Source organism: Macaca mulatta, chromosome 14, assembly GCF_049350105.2.
Source record: "Macaca mulatta isolate MMU2019108-1 chromosome 14, T2T-MMU8v2.0, whole genome shotgun sequence".
Taxonomy (NCBI): Eukaryota; Metazoa; Chordata; class Mammalia; order Primates; family Cercopithecidae; genus Macaca; species Macaca mulatta.
The window spans coordinates 29,312,111-29,337,188 of NC_133419.1; the positions used below are offsets into that span (position 1 = coordinate 29,312,111).

General features: G+C 44.8%; 1 protein-coding gene and 1 pseudogene across 2 annotated transcripts in view; one reads left to right on the forward strand and one right to left on the reverse strand.

The window, feature by feature from the left end:
* Positions 1-24,246, reverse strand: part of LDLRAD3 (low density lipoprotein receptor class A domain containing 3) — a 285,547-nt gene extending 261,301 nt beyond the window's left edge. For both annotated transcript variants that reach the window (XM_015114486.3, XM_001109580.5), the window contains exon 1: positions 24,180-24,246. In XM_015114486.3, the coding sequence (XP_014969972.2) occupies positions 24,180-24,225 (46 nt within the window). In that variant the 5' untranslated portion in view covers positions 24,226-24,246. The remainder of the gene's footprint in view (positions 1-24,179) is intronic.
* Positions 2,818-4,491, forward strand: LOC114672282 (wee1-like protein kinase 2 pseudogene; annotated as a pseudogene).
* Positions 24,247-25,078: the final 832 nt, after the last annotated feature.

Below are 25,078 nucleotides of genomic sequence, written 5' to 3' on the forward strand. Positions count from 1 at the left end.
TGGCCACCTTCTCACTGTGTCTGCACATGGTCCTTCCTCTGTGCATGTGTATGCCTGGTGTTTCTCTGTGTGTCTAAAACTCCTCTTCTTACAAGGACATAGGTCAAACTGGGCTAGAGCCTATCCTAACAGCCTACCTAACAAGTGACTTCATTACCTCTTTAAAGATCCTGTCTCCAAATACAGTCGCCTTCTGAAGTACTGAGGGTCAGGGATCAACATATGAGTTTTGGGGACGCAAGTCAGCCCATCACAGTGTCCAACAGGTCATGTCACTCCCCTCAATAAAATCTTTCACAGGGGTTCCAATATCCTTGAAATAATACCCTTTCCAAAACATGACCCCTGCCTACTACTCTCTCTCCCAAATGGAGAGGAAGTGTAGGGAGGGGTGGGAGTTCAGATGGGGGTAAGGATACAGGCAGAATTAGAGAGATCAGGAAGAAATGGCACCCTTTCATTATCTCCCTTCCAGTCATGCTTCTTCCAGCTACAGATGGACTTTGGGCAAACTGTCTAAACTCTCTGCAGAACGGGCTGTGTCCTTGATGACCCACAGGCCTAGCTGAAGAGCAGGGAGAGATGGCATCACATTTAGATCCCCTGGACAGAAAATACCAGGCCTGTATCCTCTCTGTAAAAGTAAAGGTTCCCCCAGAGTCAATCACGGAATCTTCGAATCCAGGATTAGAAGCAGATCTAAACCGCGACTGGGCGACCTCCCTTTGAGACTAAACTGCTCATTAAGTTGTCCTAGATATCCAGCATTAGAAAGTTACCACCTTGCTGGCTCCACAGTGAAAACGAATGCATGGGCTTGGCAGCAGCATTATGCAAGACCTGATTTGTCTGTCTCCACTTATGAACTGAGTGACCTGGGGCAAGATGCTTAACACCTCTGAGCCTTGATGTACTCATCTTTAAAATGGGGTTAATATTCTTCTAGGTAATTCTAACTATACTAATTCCAAGGGCTGCTATAATTAATCACCAGGAACTGAGTGGCTTAAAACAACAAAAATATGTTATTTCACAATTCTAGAGGCTAGGAGTTCAAGGTGCTGGCAGGGCCATGCTTCCTCTGAAAACTCCAGGGCGGAATCCTTCCTTGCCTGGCTTCTGGAGGTTGTTGGCAATCCTTGGCATTCCGCACCTTGGCCTTGCACCTACATGCTCCAATGTCTGCCTCTGTCTTCACAAGGCCATCTTCCCTCTGTGAGTGACCGTGTGCCCCCTCTTACTACAAAGACACCAGTCATGGGAATGAGGACCCACCCCAGTCCAACAGAAGTGTGTCTTAACGAATTACATATGTCAAGACGCCATTTGCCAACTGGATTGCATTCACAAGTACCAGGGTTTAGGGCTTCAGTGCATCTTTTCAGGGGACACAATTTAACCTGCGACACTTACCTGGATGATTGTGAGAGGATTAAAGAAATAATGACCTAAAAGCACTAAGGACAGTACCCGGGGCACACAGCAAGCACTCCACACAGAACCGTTTTTCTGTTCCAGTGTGTGGCTAATACACAGCAGGCTACTTTCCCAGATCAGGCCTAGCTTCTTTGCTCCTCATAAAAACAAAAACCACAAGCAAGAAACCAAAAGCAAACAAGCCGGTATCCTCATGGCTAATGCCGTATTAAGACTTTAAAATAAACAAAGCAGGACTTGGTACCAAGTCACTGATGTAAATATTTTATCGGTGGATCTCTGAAAAAAACTCCATGCACGCACGTGGGTCCCACACGCCTCTTCCCTGGAGGAGCTGGTTCTGCCAATAAGGGGCCCCTAGGGCTGCTTGAAAGCAGAGAGGAGTTTGCTCAAGGTGCGCACCCCTGGTTCCAACATCTGGCTGCATTCCAGCTCAGCAAAGCCTTCCAGAAACAAGGCAACACAGGGCTTATGGACACCTAAAGCCCGTACTGAGGTTGAATCCTGAGCAACCTCAACACTGGGGCTTCCCGGGAGAGTCAGGCGAGACGGCTCAGCCAAGGAAGTGATTAATAAATCATGGGCAAAGCTTTTTCCCATTCCCTGCTCGGTGGAAACCAAAACGCCTATCACAATGATCAAAGCTGCTGCCCGCAACTTCAGATTGACTTTGACTGAGCTTATTAAGTCATAAGCTTCTGCAGAGTGGATTTTCTCCGTGGATAATGCTTGAAAATTAGGAAGTTAAGTGACTTGGGAGAACCTGGGACCCATTAACCAACTAGCCAGTCAGAGCTTCCATTAAAAGAGGAAAATGGCTAAAAATCTGAAATCTGTTCTCGGGCAGCTGTTCAAAGATTCTATTATGAGTTTCCAGGGGAAGCCCCTTGGGGTTCACACCGACGTGAGCAGAGAAGCCTCCATGGACATGAATTGAGAAGGACCTCGACTGAGAAGACAGAGGCTTGGGTTCAAATCCTGGCTGCATCTGGAATATTAGGGATTTCTTTCCTCTCTCTGAGCTTCGGCGTCCTGAGGGGGAAGTGTCCCCCAGTCTAAGGCATGTGGATTCCACGGCTGGAACCTGTGTATAAAATCGTGACTCTGAGCCGGGGACTTGGTACGCACACCATACGCACTTAGGAAAGGACTGTTCGTAAACAGATCTGTAGACGACAGAGTCCCATCTGCCAGTTACCAAATGACGAGGCCGCACGTGTGGAATTTAACCATCTGAAACAGCTAGCTGTTAGCTGGTGGAGGGAAAGGCAGGCTAGAGTTGTGAAACCTGCCAGGTTAAATAATTTTCTCCTCTTTCTGCAGAATCACGGTGTTCTCTTGCAATAGATCTTGCCTATGTTATAAAGCTCTTTGGCTGAGATGGATGACAGAAATATTAACAAAGAACTGAGGCAGAAATTAAGCTTTTCCTGTTGTGAAGAAGAGACTCCGAATGAAGGGCAAAAGAAAGCACAAGGAAGCAGGGAGGCCCAGAGCCAGACCCCAGAGAAGAGTGAAGTGCAGGATTCAGAGACAATGCTTACATTGCCCAGGGCTCCTCTCAGTAACATGCATGAACTCAGCACACCTCGGGGAAAAAGACAAAGAAAATTCAGATCAGATTTTGAGGACTCCAGGGTCACACCTTCTCAAATGTCCTGAGACCCCAGGCCAACCAGGCAACAAGAACAAGCTGCCACATGGTGCCAGTCCCTCTACTCCCAAAAGCCTGCTGAGACAGAGGTTATTTTTCCAATGGCAAAGTTTCCCTCCAGAGGCTCTAAGCATTTGACGCTCATATCTACTCCTCCCAAGGATGAGATTACCTCACTGGCTCTGGTCAATACTAATCCCTTCACTCCAAAGTCCTACAGAAAATTATTCCTTCAATCCAGTGTCAAGAGGAAAATTCGAGATGATCTTGAGGAAGTTGGTCCAGAGGAAGGCAAGGAAGAACAAGGGCTGCCTGCTGAGACATGCGTTCTATGAGAAATCAACATGGCTTCCTGCTATAAAAAAGAATGTTCAGAGGTAGAAAAAATTGGGGTTGGAGAATTTGGTATGGTCTACAAGTGCATTAAAAGCCTGGAGAGAAGTGTTTATGCAGTAAAGCACTCTATGAAAACTTCTGCAGGATTTCACCTGAGAAGTTGACTTTGAGGGAAGTTTATGCTCATGCAGTGTTTTGACATCACCCCACCTGGTACAATACTACTCCTCACGGGCAGAAGATGACCATATGATCATTCAGAATGAGTACTGCAATGGCAGGAGCTTGCAGGCTGCTATATCTGAAAACACTAAGTCTACCAATCATTTCCAAGAGCCAACACTCAAGGACATCCTTCTACAGATTTCCCTTGAACTCTGGCATGGTGCACCCGGACATCAAACCTACTCAGACCTTCCTTTGTCACAAGATGCGAAGTGACTCCTCTGGAGTCACAGAAGTTGAAAATGAAGCTGATTAGTTTCTCTCTGCCCATGTGATATAAAAAATTGGTGACCTAGGTCATGTGACATCACTAAGCAAACTCAAAGTGGAAGAAGGAGATAGTTGCTTCCTGGCAAATGAGATTTTGCAAGAAGATGATTAGTACCTTCCCAAAGTAGACCTATTTGCCTTGGGATTAATCACTGCAACAGCTGAAGGAGCACGGACATTACCCATCAACAGTGCTGCACGGCACCATAACCATGAGAGTAACCTCCCAGACATTCCTCAGGAGCTCTCAGAAGACTTCCACAGTCTGCTCAAGCACATGATCCACCCTGATCCAGGAGAGAGATCTTCTGCAGCAGCTCTGTTCAGAAACTGGCCCTGGCCCTCCTGGGGAAAGCAGAAGAGCTCTAGCAGCAGCTGAATTTGGAAAAGTCCAAGACAGCTGCACTGGAAAGGGAACAAAGAGAAACCCAGCAGGCCCAGTCCCCGCAGGAAGACTTCCATCATGGTGACCCTGGGGTCTCCGGGACCATACGGGGTCAGGAAACATCAAATGCCTGGTAGGAGGAAAGAGTGCAAAGTCTTCGGGCTTTACCTTAGGGACAGCATGAGCCTCCGAACTAAAGGAAGAAAAAGGGAAACAGTCCTTGGCTTGGCCTTACGGATTAGAAGGCTGCTGTTGTAGATTCCCCACCAAAGATCCCAGGGACTCACTGTATGTAGAAAGGAATGGAATTTGGTTTTGAATTCAAGTAACAGTTTACAAGAAGATGTGCCTAGAATTCCACAGTACTTGCCAGGTTATATGAGGCTATTCCTGAAAAAGAGTTCCCAGTCCCTTTGTGGAAGTGGGTCTCCTAATATATATACCCTTTCTGATATTGCATTTACTAAATAAATGGTTTCACCATTACACGAGGTGGGTAAAAGTAAGACCGTAATAATGACAGTGACAATAATACCGAACAGGTCATTTAAAAATAGATGGTAAGCACATACACTGTGGAGACTTCTTATGGCCAATGTTGAAGTTCTTCCTAGGACGAAGAACAGCAATGTTTATATGTGGGTATATATATTACGGAAATACCACAAGTTGGGTCTAGGTCCTGCTGCTTTCTGCAAAGAAAGCCAATGACTGAGATGATGATTATTGCCAAGGAAGAAGGCTTTCATCGGGTGCTAAAGCTGAGGAGACTCAGTCTCAAATCAATCTCCCTGAATAACTAAAACTAGAGGTTTTAGGGAAGAAATGTAACAATGTGTTTAAAAAAAAAAAAAAAAAAAAAAACAGAACTGGGAGGGGCAAGGAAGCAATCGTGATGAATGAGGGGTTCTGACATCTAACTGTGGGAATGTGGTGATCTGGCGAATTTCAGTTCTTTGATACTTTCTTTTTTTTTAAGAGACCTGAAGATCATTTCCTGAGGAAGGAACTCATACTTAAAAAATGTAAGTTTCAAGCTTTAAGATCAGAAGGGTCAATTTCTATATTTACCCAAAAAAACTAACTATGGGACTGTTGGTTGGTTTCATATACACGCACAGACACAAATACATTCATCCCAAAATCTCAGGCAATGCAAGTGGACTGTAATTAAAAATTTAATCCAATGGCATTTAAATCCATCATCCTTGTCGCCTGGCCTTCCTCCCTCCACAGCTGTGACTGACTGTCACCATATAACTCTATTTTGTTCTCCCATTAACATCTACATCTCTGTACTTCTGATCTCTGTGTTGTTTTGATTATGTCTTCTTCTGGTATGTCTACTTCTGGTTTAGTACTTACCACATTATTTCCATATCTTCACTCAGATCACCATTTCCAAATGACACTGTTATTTATTTTGCAAAGCCAGTCTTTTTACTCTCTGTTTTGTTCCCCACCCACGTTGGGTTCTGAATCCACTAAATGTCCTTGTCATGGTGTCCTAAGTATGCAAATAGCTCAAGTCTACAGAGATTTTAATTTCTTTTCATTCTGCTTTCCTCTTCCATCTCGCAAATAAAACACATTTAAACAGAAAAGGGAACAGTCAGTGTGTCCTCCCCTAAATATACTTAGAGAAAGGGCGTTTCTATATCATAATCTTTGAGGCTCTTTAGTCCACTGTGCGAACTCATTAAACTGGAGGTGGTCCAGAGAGCCCAGGAAACTTAATGAACCTCCCAGACGCAAGCTGTTCATACCCTTTTGAAGTCAGTGTGGAACCAACATATGGAAAATGATCATCAGCCACTTAGTCCTGATGATGGCCCCAGAGGGTGGGCATACCCTCTTCAACCCAAAATTTAGGAAGAAAAAGGTACTTTCTGTAGAGGCAAAATGAGACTGAGATGAGCCATTTGAACTAGCAGCAGAACTAAAATATACCTGGAATTCTGAAGACTCTGCTTCCAGAATCTCACTTAGCACTGACCCTGCGCTTATGTCCTAGGTCATGAGAGAGAATACCCCTCGACCTTGGAGACAAGCTCAAGTTCAAACTCCAAAATCGTGAGGATTTTACAATCAACAATAAAGGAAAAAGACTATTTAAATGCACTTCAAAAACACCAAGAAGACAGAGGGAAGAACATTTCAAGGAGGGGGAAAAAATGCAAATAATTATTTTAAAGTGAAAATGTGAAAATGAGGAGTCACAAAAGTCTAATTTCAAGTTCATGATTGGTGACCAGAAATGTCAGGATTGACATTTTCAGGAGGATCAAGAGTCCTCATCTCTGTTTTAAGACAACAAACAGGATCACAGTCGTCCCTGGTTTAAAATATCCTCATTGTGCATTTTAAAATAACTAAAAGAGTATAATTGGATCGTTTACAACACAAAGGATAAATGCTTGAGGGAATGGATACCCCATTCTCCATGATGTGACTATGAAACATTGCATGCCTGTAGCAAAACATCTCATGTACCCCGTAAATATGCACCTACTCTGTACTCACAAAAATTTAACATTTAAAAAAAATTTAACATTCTCACTGCTCTTAGAGTAAAATGCAAAAGCTTTACATTGTCTGCTGTACAAACCAAAGCACAACCAAGAAGTCACTAAGTAGAAACTCATTCATTCATTCAACAAGCATTTATTGAGTTCCCAGTCAGTGCCAGCACTGGGCTAGGCCCTGGAGATTTGAGAGAAATTGACACTCCCAGCCCTCAACCCTAGTCTCAGCATGGATTGGTAAGCATGTGGTGAATGCTCCTGAAATGCCAGCATGGGCTAAGCACCCTGCATTCATGATCTTGTCTACTCTCCCCAAGAATGCCATGAGCCTATTAACCTTACCCTCCTTTTACAAGTAACGAACACACTGAGGCAGAGCAGCTCTGTAACTGGCCTAAGGTCACGCAGCCAGGACCTGGCCTCAGACTGTTTGGTTCAAGAACCTGCCTTCTGAACCATCACTCTCCCATACCTCCACTGGAAGTGGAGCCTAGAAAGTGGCTCCCCACTGTTTTGCTTATCTTCTCACAGCGGCATACCCTGGATGAGTGGTCCCAGCATCACAGAATGAGACACCCTCCAGGGAGGAGAAGCACACGGCTGAGGCGCACTGCCTTCTATATGCTGAGCCATGGGGGCACCAGAATCCACACAATTGGGAAATATTCTGATCTCCAGCAGAATGAGACCTTATCACCCAGTCCTACAGTCCACAGCTGGGGCCTGGACATTCATGCCATGCCAACAGTAGAACAACTGCCTCTTAATTGCCTGTCATGAATGGCCTTGGGATTCCCCATCCATTATCTACCTCGGCAGGGGATGAGGGAACAAGCCTGGGCACAGGCCACCACTCCCCTGACCAGTCATCAGGGGCAGGCAAATTAAAACCACAGCAGGCTGGGCGTGGTGGCTCATGCCTGTAATCTCAGCACTTTGGGAGGGGAGGTGGGTGGATCACGAGGTCAGGAGTTCAAGACCAGCCTGACCAACATGGTTAAACTCTGTCTCTACTAAAAATACAAAAATTAGCCAGGCATGGGAACACAAGCCTGTAATCCCAGCTACTCAGGTGACTAAGGCAGAGAACTGCTTGAACCCAAGAGGCGGGGGTTGCAGTGAGCTGAGATCGCACCACCGCACTCCAGCCTGGGTGACAGAGCGAGACTCTGTCTCAAAAACAAACAAACAAAAAAAAACAAAACAAGACACAGCAAGTCACCATCTTGCACCTTGGAGAAACAAATTAAAAACCCTAAATTCCAAACGCTGGAAGAAAGGTAGAGAAACAGACGCTCTCATAAACCACTAATGAAAGCATAAATGGGCAAGACCATTTTATAAAGAAGTTGGCAATATCTACTCAGGTTGAAAACGTGCAAATCCTTTGATCAGCAATTCTACTTCAAGAGTATTATTATAGAGAAAGTCCTGCTATTATGCACAAAAATTTTCACTGCAGTGTGGCTAGTCATGGTAATAATCTAAATATCCTGTTAAGAGATGAATGAGCAAAGCGTAATATATTCATACAATAGGATATTCTGCAGCAACTAAAATAAACTATATCTATATGTGGCAACGTGGATAGAACTCAAAATTATAAATGGGACGGAACTCAAAATTATAAAGGTAAATGAAAAAAGCCAGCTGCAGAAGTATAGGCCATTTGATAGCATCTATGTACACTTTAAAATCCTATGCAAGGAATATAAATGCACATCGGTAGCAAAAGATTAAAAACGGACAGAAAGGATATATGCCAATTTGAGGATAGTGATGACCTCTGGGCCAAGAGAGAGTAATGGGATGAGGCAAAGTCTTTGACTCTATCTGTAATACATTTTTCTTTTTTTGGCGGGGGACGGAGTCTCACTCCGTCACCAAAGCTGGAGTAGAATGGTGAGATCTTAGCTCACGCAACCTCAGCCTCCTGGGTTCAAGTAATTCTCATGCCTCAGCCTCCCAAGTAGCTACAGGGACTACAGGCACCCCACCATGCCCGGCTAATTTTTTCTGTGTATTTTTAGTAGAGATGGGGTTTCACCATGTTGGCCAGGCTGGTCTCAAACTGCTGGCATCAAGTGATCCACCAGACTCAGCCTCCCAAAGTGCTGGGATTATAGGCATGAGCCACTGCACCCAGCCACATTTTTCTTTTAAAAGAAAAGCCTGAATTATAATGACATATATTAAAAATCTGATAAATCTACATGACAGGTACACTAGTGTTTGTTATGCTGTTCTCAGATCTTTTATGCTATTTGGAAGATTCAATAATTTAAAGTAATTAAAAATATATTTTAAAGCACCCAAGTTACTCTTACAATCATCTAGGCTTAATAACCGTTCAAGTATAGGGAACAAGCATAAATAAACTGCAATATCGTGTGTTAAGTTCTACACGAACAAATACAAGTTAGAGGCAGCCATTAAGAAGTCAGAGATTAATTCTCTGATTGGGAGTTGAAGATGGGAGGACACTTTTCTAGAAAAGGAGATTCACTAGCCAGGTTTCAGAGAGTGAACAGGAAGCTTTCTCTGATAAACTGTCTGCAAACACAGTCATATCCTTAATTAATAGTAAGACCAGACAGAAAACAAGAGCACACACTGCATATGGCTGTGCTGAGCTGTGGGGAAAGGTGCAAGCTGGGAGACTGTGTTCCTTCTCCATCAAGCCAACCAGAATCATGTGCTAAAAAAGCCAACAAGAAAAAGGGATCACTATGGTACTGACACCATCTTGATTTGTGTCAGTTCACCCATGTGGCAAGGCCTGAGCGCCTGGAGGCCCAATGCTGCTGGGAGGGCCAGGGGATGGAGGGTCCAGTGACCGCAGAGCCTTCTTGCAAAGTGTCCAGGAGGGTCTGCAAACTAGGCGAGAGCGGCGTACGTAGGTGCACATGAATCAAGGTCTAGGGTGGTTGTTACTGTGTACTCACGTAATATGGTTTTCAGCCTTTTTTCCACCCCCTAGGTAACATTCTCCCATCAATCTCAATGAGGGAGAGGAAGAGTGGCTTCCTCTTCCCCAACCCTTGAATATCACTGCTGTAAAATGTAGGGGGTAGTTAATTGATATGAAGAGGTGGACTGAAGAAATTGGAAGAAAAGAAGGTCCAAGGCTGGGCAACAACAGACTTTGGAACAAAAAGCAATAGTAACACCAATGATCAGACCAGGCACCCAGGAGTCCTGAGAGAGCCTACAGGAAAAGGAGGGCCCTCAAGAATTGACCTACAGCAAACTTCGAGGTGGCTGACATCAGATATCTAGCTTTTAGTGAGTGGGGACTGCTACGGCCAGATTGGACTGAACGTAGAAAAACAAAGAAATGAAATGCTGGGCACCACGGGGCAATTTGTACCTCACACACATACACACTACAAATTTGAATCATCTGTTTCGTAAGAATTTTCTTCCCATGGAAGAATTATTCTACAGCAGCGCTGTCCGCTAGAACTTTCCGCGATAACAGAAATGCTCACTATCTGTGCTATCCAATCTCACCAGCCACAAGGGGCTACTGAGCATCTGAAATAGGCTGGGTGTGACTGAGAAACTGAACTTTTACATTTTATTTAAACTTAACTAATTTAAATTTCAGTAGCCCCAGGTGGCTAGTGGCCACCTTACTGGAGAATACAGGTCAGTAACATCCTTCTTACTGTCTACATAGTATTTTAGTATCCTGACACGATCACTCTCCCCTACTAGTGAGCATTTTGTTAGTCTCCAGTGTTTCACCACCATAAACGATACTGCCACAAATACAGGTATCCTCATTGCCAAACTTTTGTACACACTGCAAACTATTTTATTGGGTTAAAGTGCTAGAAGTGGAATTGTGGAGTCAACGGGTAATTTCTGTTTTTAGGGTTTTCCTATACATTAGATTCACCCACTTAAAATAACACAGATGTGTACAGCATTTTACTTTTTTTTTTTTCTTTTTTTTTGATAAGATCTCACTCTCACCCAGGCGGGAGTGCAATGGCATGATGTCAGCTCAATGCAACCTCCGTCTCCTGGGTTCAAGCGATTCTCCTGTCTCAGCCTCCCGACTGAGACTACAGGTGCACACCACTGTGCCTGGCTAATTTTTGTATTTTTAGTAGTGACGAGGTTTCACCATGTTGCCCAGGCTGCCCAGCTCAAACTCCTGAGCTCAGGTGATCAGCCTGCCTCAGCCTCCCAAAGTGCTGGGATAACAGGTATGAGCCACTGCACCCAGCTCATTTTACTTTTTACTAGCTATTTTTACATACTACACGATTCTAAGATTCTCAGGACTATCATGTAAAAGTAGAGGGGCCAGGTAATGTCATCTCCTACATATAGACGAGGATATAAGCTGTGAGGCAGCATGTTGCTGGCTTGGGTGGGTCAGATGCTTTTTACAGCCAACATCAAAGAGTGAACCCAGCATTCTGTGATGGGAGACTCCTTGTACTTTGATTAGTGTAACATGGGAAAATGCTTATGCTACATTCATAAGTGAAAAAAGCAGGACATGAAATTATATTTCATGTATGATCAAAACTATCTAAAATCAAACATAATCAATGTGTTAAAAATCTTTAGGTGATAGACTGTATGTTATGTGTTTCTACCTTTTGTCCAAGTTTTTATAATAAATCTATTACTAATCAATAACACTTAGTGAGCAATTTTAAAGTGTGGCTGGGCAGAGTGTCTCACACCTGTAATCCCAGCACTTTGGGAGGCTGAGGCGGGCGGATCACGAGGTCAGAAAATCGAGACCATCCTGGCTAACACCGTGAAACCCCATCTCTACTGAAAATACAAAAAATTAGCTGGGCGTGGTGGCAGGCGCCTGTGGTCCCAGCTACTCGGGAGGCTGAGGCAGCAGAATGGCATGAATCCGGGAAGCGGAGCTTGCAGTGAGCCGAGATTGCACCACTGCACTCCAGCCTGGGCAACAGAGCGAGACTCCATCTCAAAAATAAATAAATAAATAAATAAATAAATAAATAAATAAAAATAAAGTGTTTACATGCATTATCTTATTTAAAATATTTCTACATGGTAAGGACCATTATTATACCTATTAACAGACGAAGATGTGATGGATTTAAAAAGTTTAAGAAACCTAGCCAAGATCAAGGCAAGGAGCTGGAATCTGAACCCAGACTGACTCACTCTAAAGCCTGTATTCTTAATCACCATATTAATGCCCCTCAAACTTTAATATGCACATGTATCACCTGGGGATCTTGTTAAAATGCAGATTCTGACTCAGGGGATGCTGATGCTGTTGGTCTGTCAACTACATTAAGAGTAGCAAAGCTCTACACAATCCATATGGTAAAATCTTAAAAGAGAAAATACACTATACTCAACCAGGAAAATGTTTTCTAATAATTATTTTGAATTTTATTTTTAGAGATGGGGGTCTTGCTATGTTGCCCAGGCTGGTCTCCACTCCTGGCCTCAAGCGATCCTCCTGTCTCAGCCTCCCTAGTAGCTAGAATTACAGGCATGAGCCACCATTCCCAGCTCTGTTATCAAACAATTTAAATAATGTGAATGCTTAATAATACATAACAAAAATACACCTCCTTCTCAGTAACCTTTAAATCCTCTTTCTATCCATATAAGAGGCCCGAAGTTGCTCTTGTAAATTCCCACCAGCAGACGACTCTTGGGCAGCCACTGGTGTCAGGCTCACTAAGCCCAACTCAAAGTTAGTTAATCAAATTTCTCATCTCATTAGCAGGAAGGATTTTATCCCCATAGCTTCCATTAGTGAGCACTTCTGTAGATCCAGGGAGCAGGTATGTGTAGGAAAGGCCCCTGGGGGCTCCTCAAGGAACGGGTCAGTCCCACCCACCACTCCCACTGCACAAACCACCCAGTCCTCAGCACCTGATGAGCACTTCCCCATACCCACAGACCTTACTTAAAACATTAGAACTGTGTATTCTCTAAATATTTTAACTTTCGAAAACTTGGCAAGCACCAGCTAATTTTATACTTAGAGAATCTTCAATACCCTTTTCATTATGTTCCTAATTCTTCATGTCTTTTTATGTGGGATGATCAGATATTTGTTGTTTAATGAACCTTTTGTCATTTGCAGTAACCCTGTTTATCTATTTTAATGCTTAATGCTATGAAATTACTTATATGATACCATAAAAGTAGTCCTTACATAATAGATTTTATTTCCTTAATTTTTCACTCTATTATCTCTTGGATTTTACTACGTGTCCTAAAGTGAGTAGATAGGTGTTTTCTTTTAAAAAGAATTAGTAACATTTTGCTTTATATTTAGTCTTCAGTTGGCGTATTTATATCGCCTTCCACTTTCCTTTAATGTTATATGTACTGATGTGTTTCCTTCCTGGAATCATTAAGGTGGTTTGACCAGCAAAGTTTTATTTCCTTTTAAACTAGACCAGAAGATAACCAACTGTTCCTTACTATTTCATGTGTTTAATACTGTTTTTGTTTTGTTTTGTTTTGAGAGAGAGTGTCTCATTCTGTCGCCCAGGCTGGAGTGCAGTGGCGCAATCTCGGTTCATTATAACCTCTATCTCCCAGGTTCGAGTGATTCTCGTGCCTCAGCCTCCTGAGTAGCTGGGATTACAGGCATGTGGCACCATGCCCAGCTAATTTTTATATTTTTAGTAGAGATAGCGTTTCGTCATGTTGGCCAGGCTGGACTCCAAGTCCTGGCCTCAGGTTATCTGCCCACCTCGGCCTCCCAAGGTGTAAGCCAGCGCACCCGGCCTAACACTGATATCTTAGAAAACAGACCTGCTTTATTTCCTCTTGGTGACCTCCCCTACTTGTTAAGTAAACTATGTAAACTCCCTTCAGATGGAATTAAGATGCATAGCAGTTTTCATTAGCCTGTCAGAAGCCCTTTTGATACGTCACATGCTAGTCTCATAGTGAATCTAATTTATCACCTGATTTTAATCTGCTCTAGTACATTGCCCTATCAAAGGCCTCTTTTTCTTCGCCTTTTTAAGCCAAGGGATATCTTGTAAAGATCTTTCCAAGTCTTTGAAGATCAATGAGACTGTTCTAAACTCCAGCGAAGGAGAAGCAATTTTCACCAAAAGGCAGAATTAGCTTGGCCAGGTAAATTTCATTCACCATGGCTTAGTCTGACTCTCCCAATTCCGTCTCTTTTTCAAAGTCATAGTCATGTCTTTAGTGATCCCCTCCATTCCTTCTTATAGGTAACCTAGAGGAAATCCTACTGTGTGCCTAACACTATGCCAAGCATTGAATCAGGTTCTGGAGTATAACAGTAAATAAGATAGACATCAAAAACACAATAGACTGCATCCCGCCTCACGGAGCTTTAGACACAGGAAAACAAGAATTCTTTTTTCTGTTCAGGATTGTTGCCAAGTCACATCTTATGGGTACTTTCAAAAGATGCTGATGTTGCCCTTCAATTCTGGGCAGTGTTCCTTTCTCTGAAAATATATATATATATTTATATATATATTCATATTTTGTATATCTCTGACTGTTCTGGTATGCTCATTATTCAAAAACCGAACCCTATGATATTTTTGACATCTGTTAGCTTTTCTTGTATTATCATTTACTTGAATAACATAAATGAACTCTGGGTATGCTAAACCTTTATATCACCACTGCCCTTCACAGGATCCACCAATGCTTATTGTTTCACTATAACATTTACAAGATTAGTTCTATCTTTCATTAATACCAAATATTCTTAACGTAAAAGTCATTCTTTCCAACTTCTGTTCTGGTTACTCTTAGCATTAACCATTTTTTACAGCTTGAACTCTGATGAAATACCCTGTGTTGCTAATCACTCATTCCCTCCCCAAATTCCCTCAATTTTATTTTTATAATAAAAAAACAAGTTAAATTTAGAACTTTCCAAATCAATCAAGGGGCTTTTTTCAACTGACTGTGGAACTACAAGTGTGACTAGGGCTCATTTTTCAGCCATGTCCAATTAGTTTAACGACGCCTGGAGAACACTGCTCTGATTCAAAGCTAAAGCTGAAGGAAAATGTTCCAGTAATGCCATCAAAGAGGACACACTTCTGACATTCCCCAAGCCAAACTCACCGGGTCTTATAATAATGAGAAGGGATTTTTAATGCAATAAAATTAAACACCCTTTATGCTTTCATTTCTCTATGCCAACAAACACATAAGTGTACCACTGCCACCTGGAACACTGGCACCTTGGGTTTGCAAGTCTTCTAAATCAAGTTATTCATAAATTCCTTATCCTTGCAGTACCCGGATGCCCAAGGCCTGTTCCAGAGTAAGCTAAAGGGCCTGCCCTCCCTCCCTGTGGCTGCTCTCCAGGACAGAGACAACATCGTCTGCACACTGCGCTATTTGTCTGTCAAAAATCACAGTTCGATTTGGGCAACAGTGAATTCACCCAATTTATCACCAGTCTCTTGATATCACAATGACTCACTAAAAGGAGAGTCCAGTTCTCAGGTCTCTGGAAAGGCCCTGGGGGTGAGTTTAAAATCCTGGGGTTCACTCTGCTCTGCCTGTAGTTAACACTTTACGGCCCTGTGGCATTACTTTCTCACAAGGCACCACTGCCTACTTTCTCACAAGAGCCCCTTAGTTTGAAGCAACAAGATGGGGTCAATTATTTCTAGTTTCTTTCTGGAGCTACACATTAAAATTTCTGCTTCCACAATAAAGAACATCAATCTCTAGTTCAGGAACGTTCTCTCATACATGGACCATATAAGCTTAAAAGCTTAAGCTCAGGGTCAGAAAGTAATTTTAAGAATACTTTAAATTCTCTTTTGATATGAGGCATTATCATCAGTGCTATATCTTTGTCTGGAAAATCTATTTCCGGACTTTTTGAACAGTGGGTCCTTCTATTTGGCACCCAGTACTATTTGAGGGAAGTGCTGGGGGAAAAGAAAGCCTTTTGGTGGGTATTCTAACAAAATATTCCCGTAAAGGGGGGAAAAATTGTCTCCATCATTAATATATTCAAAGGCAAGTGTCATGGTGCTAAAATAACTTGTTTATTCTTATTTTTGTTTCTTTTAATAAATTGAGTCTCTGCAAAAGCCAATTGAAACCCCTATACTGATACGTTCTCCACATAGGGGAACAGCAGTTTCTATCAGACAGACAGGCCATTTGAGTAAAATCAACTTGAGATGCCCCCCACTCCAATGGCTCTCTAACAAATCATTCTATCCAATACGATAAGCATGGAGTCAATACTGACATCCCTATGCAATGCTGGAATTCTCCAGCACGAGGTACATGGTGCGATTCTTCTCCCAACAAATACAGACTTGGATTTCTATTCTATACCAAAGCAGCAGAGCCAGTGGTTAGGAGACCACGCAGACCCACATGCCAATTCTGAAACTATCTCTTACTGGTCGAAGGTTTAGGAAAGTCACTGAACCTTTTAGTTTCCTCATCTATACAATGGTAGAGCATACTACCTACCTGAATAAACTGCTCTGAAAAAGAAATAAGATCCACCAGCAGAGAAATTATTAAATAAATTATAGTATGTACACATCCCGGAAAGCTATTTTTAAAAGAATGGGTAGGTATATAAGAGCGGAAAGAAAGATGGCCAAGAAGACACATTTATTTGATGTTGTAACGTCTCTGACATCAGGACATACCTAATGGCCAACTGCATCTTCTAAAAGCATGGGGTGTGTGGAAGCTGTGATTCATTGGTCACTGGCAGTGCCTGGGTAAACTTGCTCACAGCTGTTCATACATCAACACTTCCATCGAGTTATGTGCATGGCTGGTGCTGCACAGGTTGAACTGACCTGCTATTTGGAATGTCCTTTAAAAGATGATGTTAAAATGCGGCATTGAAATGAAAAATTAAACACATTCGTGTATACACAAAGAGGTAGGGAAACAGCATGAATTTGATAATAGTGAAGCAAATATCACTCACTGCAAGAAATGACTATAATTCCGTATTTTCTTGCAAAGCAAGAGCCAGCGCTTTAAGAGATTTAAAAGAGGAAAACACGAATAACTGAAGGTGTATCAGCTGTACTTCTGAGAGCAGCAAAAGGGGTGTCTGCTCAAGAGCCGAGCAAAGCAAGGGAAGGTGAGGGAAACTGCCAAATTGCTTGGGAATAACTGAAATGTCTAAACAGGACAGATGTGACCCACTCACACGGCTCAAAATAAAATTGATGAAATATAGTACTTGAGTTAAACAGTCAGCCAAAAAACTACAGATACAGACAAGCAGGAGCTCATTAAATTATGTCTGTGTGTGTATCTGTATATAAATATAAATCCATGTTAAAAAAAATTGATACATACCGGACGATTCACAGTAGTTACTTAAGGGAGGGGAGAGAAATGGGAAAGGAACATGAAGGAAGATTTTAACGTTTTATTATTGCCATTACTTCTAATTTGTTTGAATTTCGTATCATAAGCACGTACTCAGTCTGTGTATTTTATTTATTTACTTACTTAGTTATTTTTATTTTATTTTTTGAGACGGAGTCTCGCTATGTCATCCAGGCTGGAGTCAGTGGCACGATCTCGGCTCACGGCAACCTCCACCTCCTGGGTTCAAGTGATTCTCCTGCCTCAGCCTCCCAAGTAGCTGGGATTACAGATCCATGCCACCACTCCTGGCTAAATTTTTGTGTTTTTAGTAGAGATTGGGTTTCACCACGTTAGCCAGGATGGTCTCGATCTTCTGACCTTGTGATCCACCCACCTCAGCCTCACAAAGTGCTGGAATTACAGGCATGAGCCACTGCGCCTGGCCCCCGTGTACTATTTTTGCAGTGTTTGTCATTCAAGAAGTTTACAACAAAATAAGGCACACACAGTCCTGCCACCCTGCCAGTCAGAGTAAACCTTCAATGAATGGGAGTCACTCTCACTCTTCTAAACACCACAAAAGAAAAAGTATCATAGACATTTAATATATGATCCCAGTCCCTCAAGGAGTTTTCAATCTAGCAGGATTTAAAAGAGAGGTTTTATACATACAGTGTACATATATAACCAGGGTATACACACACACATGTACACACGTATATATTGTGTATGACCATAAGGTAAAGAAGGCTATTGTCCAAAAGCCACAGAAGACATTTCTAGCTCAAACCTCAGAAGCCTAGAGCTGGAAAAGTCGCAGAGCACCAATACACGTATACCAATATTTTATCTGGAAACCTAAAGAAGCAAACTAGGACACGTGTCATCACCTCTGAAACCTGTTCAAGAATGACACATCGATTAAATATCCCTGAAGATGCAGTACCCATGTTTGCCTGGGCACTGTGACATCTTCACAGCTCTGTGTTCCCATCAAGGTCCAAGATCCATCAGTACGTCTCCTGTTTAGAAATGCCTCCGAGATAACGCTGGCGGAGAGCCTCTACCCTTCTCAGATAAGGAAGAAGAAGGTCAACAATCCCATTTCCATCAGCGGGTCATTTGGGTCTTTGAGGGCAAAGAACAAGTTTTACATGGCTTTGCCTACCCCTGGAAATAAGACACAGTGCCTGGGTGTGGCAGAGCTGATGGCACAATGACGAACAACCAAATAAAACGTTAAGACATTTCTAGTTATCCAAAGACAAAGAAAATGATATCTGCACACTCAGGAAGCTAGAGCTCCCCACTAGAGAAGGTTTTTCCAAGAGGGTATGGTTTGAGACCAATGGTTCTGAACTGAGACAATGTGCACTTCTCCCCAGGAAGCCATCGTCTTCCTCTGGGTGCCACCTTGCGTCCTGGGAATTCATGCCCAAAAGAAGACAGCTGCAGATAAGTTATGTGGCAAGTCTGAAGAGAGGTGGAAGTACAATTCTTAAGGAAAGTTTGGAACAGAGCGAAGCAAAATGACAGCTGGAGGGGAAAGTGTCTTAAAGGAACTGAAGTTATTATAAAGCGACACAGAGCAACAAAGAGACTTTAGAGAAAAAAAGTGTAAGATGAAAACTTGTAAAAACACACACACACAGCTTGCTGCTGGTAGAGACGATTTTCCCAAGCACCTGCAGAACGACTCAAGTTGTAAGGCCTTTTGATGGCAAGGGAGAAGGAATTATGGGGAGGGAGAGGGGAGCCCAGAAGAACAATACCTACTCTGTGGAGTGGAGGAAGGGGAACTTCCAGGGTTAGGATTTCAACACAAGGCTTCCAAGGCAAACTGGCAGCTTGTGCTCCTGCAGCCCTCAGGGATAGTGAACCTCCCAGGTTTAACATTCAGGGAACCAGGTGGCTTTTGGTGTCAGCTGTCACCTGCCTGTCACCTGCTTTCTCTGCATATGTCTCTCCCAAGGAAACCACATATAGAAAATTCCAGAAGTTTTCACTCTAACACAAGAGGAAAGCGAGAGGGAAAGGGTCAGTGCTGAGGGCATTTCTGGTTAAGAATGGGTTTTCCCATGGAACTGTGTGGCTACAAAACATAAAGCCAAAGCCCAAAGGCCCTTGAGAGTAGGATGGCGTCTTGACCCCCTGCATCCAGAAGACACATTTAGGATGCACAGAAATGTGCTCAAGATGCATCCACCCTAGACCAGGGGTTCTCAACTAGGGGCAACGTGGCAATGTCGGGAGGCAGTTTTGGCCATAACCACTCTGGGTGAAGAGGAAGCCAATATGGGCATCGAGAACTAGTGATGCTGCTGTGACCATCCCACAATGTACCGGACAGCCCCCACAACAAAGAACTATCCATGCCAAGGTGTCATTGGTACCAAGGCTGAGAAACCCTGTCCGAGACTAACCCCATCCCTGCAACCACCTCCAAAAGCCCTAAGAATCATACCTCAAGTAAACTTTTGCTATTCCCCCCAACCAAGCAGTTACTCTGCCATAAACATCCACGTACTATCTTAAGATATATTAAACATCAAGCCAACGATGTGACAAGCAAATATGGCATATCAAAAGTACCTGGCTGCTCTCCCAGCAAACATCTTCAAGGCACTCCTTAGCATCCAAGTGAGTAGATATTTTCACAGCAATAGAAGGCAGTTTCATACATATGCACATGCGTACACACAGACACACACACACACACACACACACGAGCAGACAACTTAAAAATCTCCCTGGTTGTCACGTAGAGACACTGGCAAAACAACAACAGCAAAACTGCATGGTTAGAATGGCCCAAGCATTTCCTAAGTATTTCTAAGACAGAAAGAGGAGAAAAAGAACAAACAAGAAAACCCAACAACCAAAAATAGATCCGTCCCTGGGGCAATCCCACAGCTAAAAACAGTTCCATCACTCCAAGGCATGTCCATGCTGTACTTATTTTTTTAATTCTAAAATACAATAAACACATTTTAAGGGTGGAAATATGAATTTAGAGCTCAAAGAATAAAAACGAAGCCCCATGTGAGTACAATTCGGGTCAAGAAATGGAACCCTGGCTGGTATCATGTCCCCGCCTAGCGTGTCTGTCACTCACCCACACACAAAGCAAAAGGACCAGAGTTATTCTGAAAAAGGTTCACCTTCACATAAGCATTGAGATGTACTTTATGTATTTACCATGAACACCAAAGTGTCCTGCAGAGAAAGCTGATGTCTCTGCTGAACAAATCCTGGGCAGTGACCACAAAGTGAACAGATATGGGGAGGGGGAGCATTCATGTACACAATCTCATTGATTCTGTCAATTCACAAGAGTGATGTGGAGGAAAGGCATGGAAGCATGGTGCAGGAAGGCTGGAAACAGGACGGCAACAGCCCAGGTTGGGGGCAAGGAGAAGCTTAAGTTACAACCTAGGCTTCAGCCTTTATTGTGGTATCCTGGGTATTATCAGTCTCTCCTGAACCACACAATGATTTCCTGCCACATGATATCCTTGGCAAGTTTCAATGGGATCATGTGCTTAAAGTAATGGGCAAAGCATCTCACACACAGGAGATGTTTCACTAATAGTGGGTTCCCTCTCTTCCCCTTGCCCACGCAAACAGGCAAGGCTGTAAAGGCCAATTCTTTTTTCTTTTTTTTTTTTTTAAAATTGAGGCAATCTTGTTCTGGGGTGCAGTGGCGCGATCTTCCCTTACTGCAACCCCCACTTCCCAAGTTCAAGTGATTCTCCCACCTCGGCCTCCAGAGTAGCTGGGATTACAGGCACACGTCACCACGCCTGGCTAATTTTTGTATTTTTAGTAGAGATGAGGGTTTCACCATGTGGGTCAGGCTGCTCTCAAACTCCTGACCTCAAGTGATCCACTCGCCTTGGCCTCCCAAAGTGCTGGGATTACAGGCGTGAGCCACCACACCGGCTTAAGGCCAATTCTTTAATATGAAATTACTTGATTATAAGTGTTCCTAAACTCCAAATTCTCTAAACTGGTTTACAAAGGTGACAAGTCCACTTTCAATTTATCCTGCAGATTGGCTGAAAGGTGTCTAAACCACTCTTCAAGGCCCAGAATTTACCACCCCACCCTCTCCTACTCTAATCTCTCTCCCTCCCCCACCTATCCCAGAGTAAATGGCCTAAGTTGGCTGTCAGGAAAAAACATCTCACACCCCAGTAGGGAGCCTCAGTCACATCTCTTTGAAGATGAAAAGCAACAAGGTGTGTTTATTTGTACTCTGGTGTACAAGGCCTCTTCTAGGCCTCATCTTCCCGAGCTGAGCTGAGCTGTGCTGAGCTGTGCACAGCCACTCAGCTAGTTAAAAACAACAAAATCCATCCCTCGCACCACTAAGCAGATCTTTGCAGGAGAAAAGGTCAATACTCACTGCTGGGAGTACACACGGGAAAATCAAGCCTTTTCACTGATAAACAATGTCAGAAGGTCTAGGCCAAGGTCAGTCCTGGAGGAGGTGAGAAGATGGGACCATCACCCAGCATGGCCGCCTTTGGAAATATCTCAAGCCCTACACACTTACACCCACTGACTGCACCCACATGCAGGAAAACTGGACATCAGATGACGTGACCCGGGCTGAGTCTCTCTCGCAGGATACATTAAAAAATAGTCACGGTGAAAATCAATGCTTCACTTCCCTAACACAAATAAAAACAAAGGAAGAAAAAAATACACAAGAAGGTTTCTAAGAAGGTTCCTGAATAAAAAAGGCCTCCAAACTGCTCTTGGAATGTTAGTGGCTTTCCAGCCCCACAAAGACCCAGGCTCTAACTAGGGTTCAACCTTGACCCCGGGATTCTTTGTCACAGACTAACAGATGGAGACAGAAATCCAAAGTCTTGGCTTTTACAATCTCTCTTGTTTTATCAACTTCCCAGAAGAGGATCGAAGCACAGGCTATGGGATGGAGGGGTAGGGTCTCTGGTCTGGCTATGAAACCCAAACTGAACCAAACAGGCTTTTCTTATGGGCTGGGCACCCAGGAGCATCTGGTTGACATTAGGAAAAATGACCAGCCCTGTTTCTGGCAACACTTGGGTCAAAGTGAAGTCCATGCTAAAAAGATGATGCTTAATGTAACGTGAAAGATGCACACACTCCAACCTGCCTAGATGTTTCTAAGGAAGCAACTGTAAAGGTAATTCAAAGCCCTCAGATAATGGAAAACGCACTGGGGACAGTTACGCTATTCCTCCCCCTACCCCTCCACTCCCCTCTATGACCATTTTATTTATTTTAGCCCTATTTTAGATGTACACACACACATTAAATAGCCACTGCTGACCAGAGAGGGACAAAATTAACTTTACAACTATTTTTACAGAGATGGAGACTCAACTAAAGCAACCCAGTACCAACTGGGAGATGCAATAAATAACAGTTTCTATTTGGCCACAGTGACTCTCCCAGGGCACACACAAGAGCCAGCTGTCCTTCTCAGATGCTATGAGGGGACACACCACAGCTACACAAATTGATTTTGTGAATCCAAACAGGTCTTCATGTCTGTAGACGCCCTGGAAATCGACCTGCTCTAACAGCCTCCAAACAATTCACACCTGCTCCTGGCTGCCCAATGTCCTGTGAGAACTGTCTCCCCAGGTGTACTAATTTAAGGGCACTCTCACCCAGACCTGGTTAAAAATCCACAGCAGTCACCAGGAGGTCTAGCCCCTCCCTGGAAGCCCAGCAAACCCACAAGCATCTAAATGGGGTATCAGAGGAGAGGAGATGATGTCATGGGTCTGAGAGCAGGAAAGGCTGCCTAGTGGGCTGTGAGGATGCCCAGGACCAGGGACATCAAGGAAGAGGGGATAGTTCCCTTTAACGCATTCATATCTCCAAGGGACAGCTCAGAATGAAGTGAGCCTCAACTTAGCAAACCCACACACCACCAAAGACACCTTGACAGCCAAGCTGCTAGAAGCACTTGGCAAAACAGGGCAGCTATTAGATATGCGGATGGCACAAACGCCAGGCAGGCAAGACTCTACTGAAGAAAGTTCACTGGGCCCTGTCACCCACATTCTGGGCATCAGATGCCCAGAAATAAACGTCAAAGGACCAAGGGCGGGTCCAGCCCAGGAGGGACAGCTGACAGCTGTGGGCGGCGGGCAGGGGCAGAGGAGGAAGGGCTCCCAGGCTGGAATTCGGATCGTGCCCACATCAGCAGAAAAGTTCCTGGGAACAGCACGCTGTCTGGAAGGGAAGCAGGCTTGCTGCGGTCCAGGCCCCGGGATGCACACGCGGTAGTGATGCCAAGTTCAAAGGGCCGCCGGATGAAGCCCCGTGTCCTCTCCCAGGGCCCCTCGCCGGTCAGGGCGCCTATCGCCGGGCAAGCAGGGTGGTCAGACGTCTTAAATAAAGCTTCGGTTCCCAGGATCAGAGGGAAAAATGAAGAATTCCCAGATCCGGCCCTGCTTCAACTCACTTTACCCAAACCAAACAGTCCCAGAGAGGAATGAAAGGAAGCAGCTTTCCTACTCCCTCCGCGGTGCAAGTGGGGAAACTGAGGCACGGAGTGCACGCCAGAGACTCGGGAAGAGGGCCCGAGGAGGCTAACGCAGCCGCGCGCGCCCGGGCGTCTGGGAAGACGAGACCAGGGAAGAGTTCTCTCCTCTCCTCTCCCCGCCTCCGTTCCTCAACACACACAACACACACACAGCCACACTCGAGCTACGCCCAATCGGGGCAGCCGCCGGGCTCCCCAGACCCGGACCGCACAGAGCCCCGCCCGCGCACACAGCACAACACGACCCGGCGCGCACGCCCACACAATAGGACGGCGCGCACCCCGCGGCGGCCCCTCCGCAGGGTCCCGGCCAGCCGGGCGCCGGGGTCCGCCCTCCGCGCACACCCACGCCCGGAGAGCGGCCCGTGCCCGGGAGGGGACGCAATGGCACCCGGCCGCCGCGCCCCGCACCCCTTGCCCCGCGGGAAGTTCGCCGGCCGCCCCCCGACTCACCCGCGGCGCTGCTCAGCAGCAGGCACAGCGGCCCCAGCAGCCACATGGCGCGGCCGCCGCTCCCGCTGCCCGGCGCCGTCGCTGCCCCCGCGGCCTCGGCGCTGACCCCGCCCCTCGCCGCGCCGGCCCCGCCCTCCCGCCTGTCTCTCCTCCCGCCAGCCCGCCCAGGGCCCGGCCCCGGCCCCGGCCCCGGCCCGGCTCCGCTAAGTTTTGCAAGCGCCTGGGCTGCGCGTGGCCGCCGGCATCCTACCCTGGGTGTCCTGACTCCGAGGAGCCGCCGAGAGGGGCGGAGGGTTCACCCTTTCGGTCTCTCGTCGCCTCCCGGGTCTGGCCGCGGGGGTCTTCTAACAGCCTGGACTCTGTTCTCTGCCTCCTTTTGTCCCTCTCATTTCTGCCTTTGCTTCCACACCCAGCGAGATGCAGCGCCCAGTCCAAAACTTGAGTTCTTTACTCAAACTACAAAGTGAGTTTACTACCGAGAGAGAAAAACTTAAAGGGCCAAATCTTATGAGAAAATTGTAGTATATTTTTAGTAGCGAGTGTGGAATACCAGTGCTTCTCAAACTTTAATATGCATCCGGCACACTTGACGATCTTGTGAAAATACTGACTCTTTGATTCAGTAGATCTGGCGTGGAGCCTGAGTTTCTGCATTTTTACCATCGTGGCTGATTCCAAGGCTGATGATCCTGGAGCCACAGGTAAGAGCAGCTGACACCTTCCATGCACACAGGGTGGACCACACGAGTTATTTTGTCTGCATAGTGTCCACCTTGACCTGTTGAACGTTTGGGACCCAATTTGGAAAAAGTAAAATTAAAAAAAAAAAAAAAGGTCATGAAAGGCTCAATGCAAAACATATAGCTGCACCAATGCAGTTGCTTCTAGAGGGCACTGGT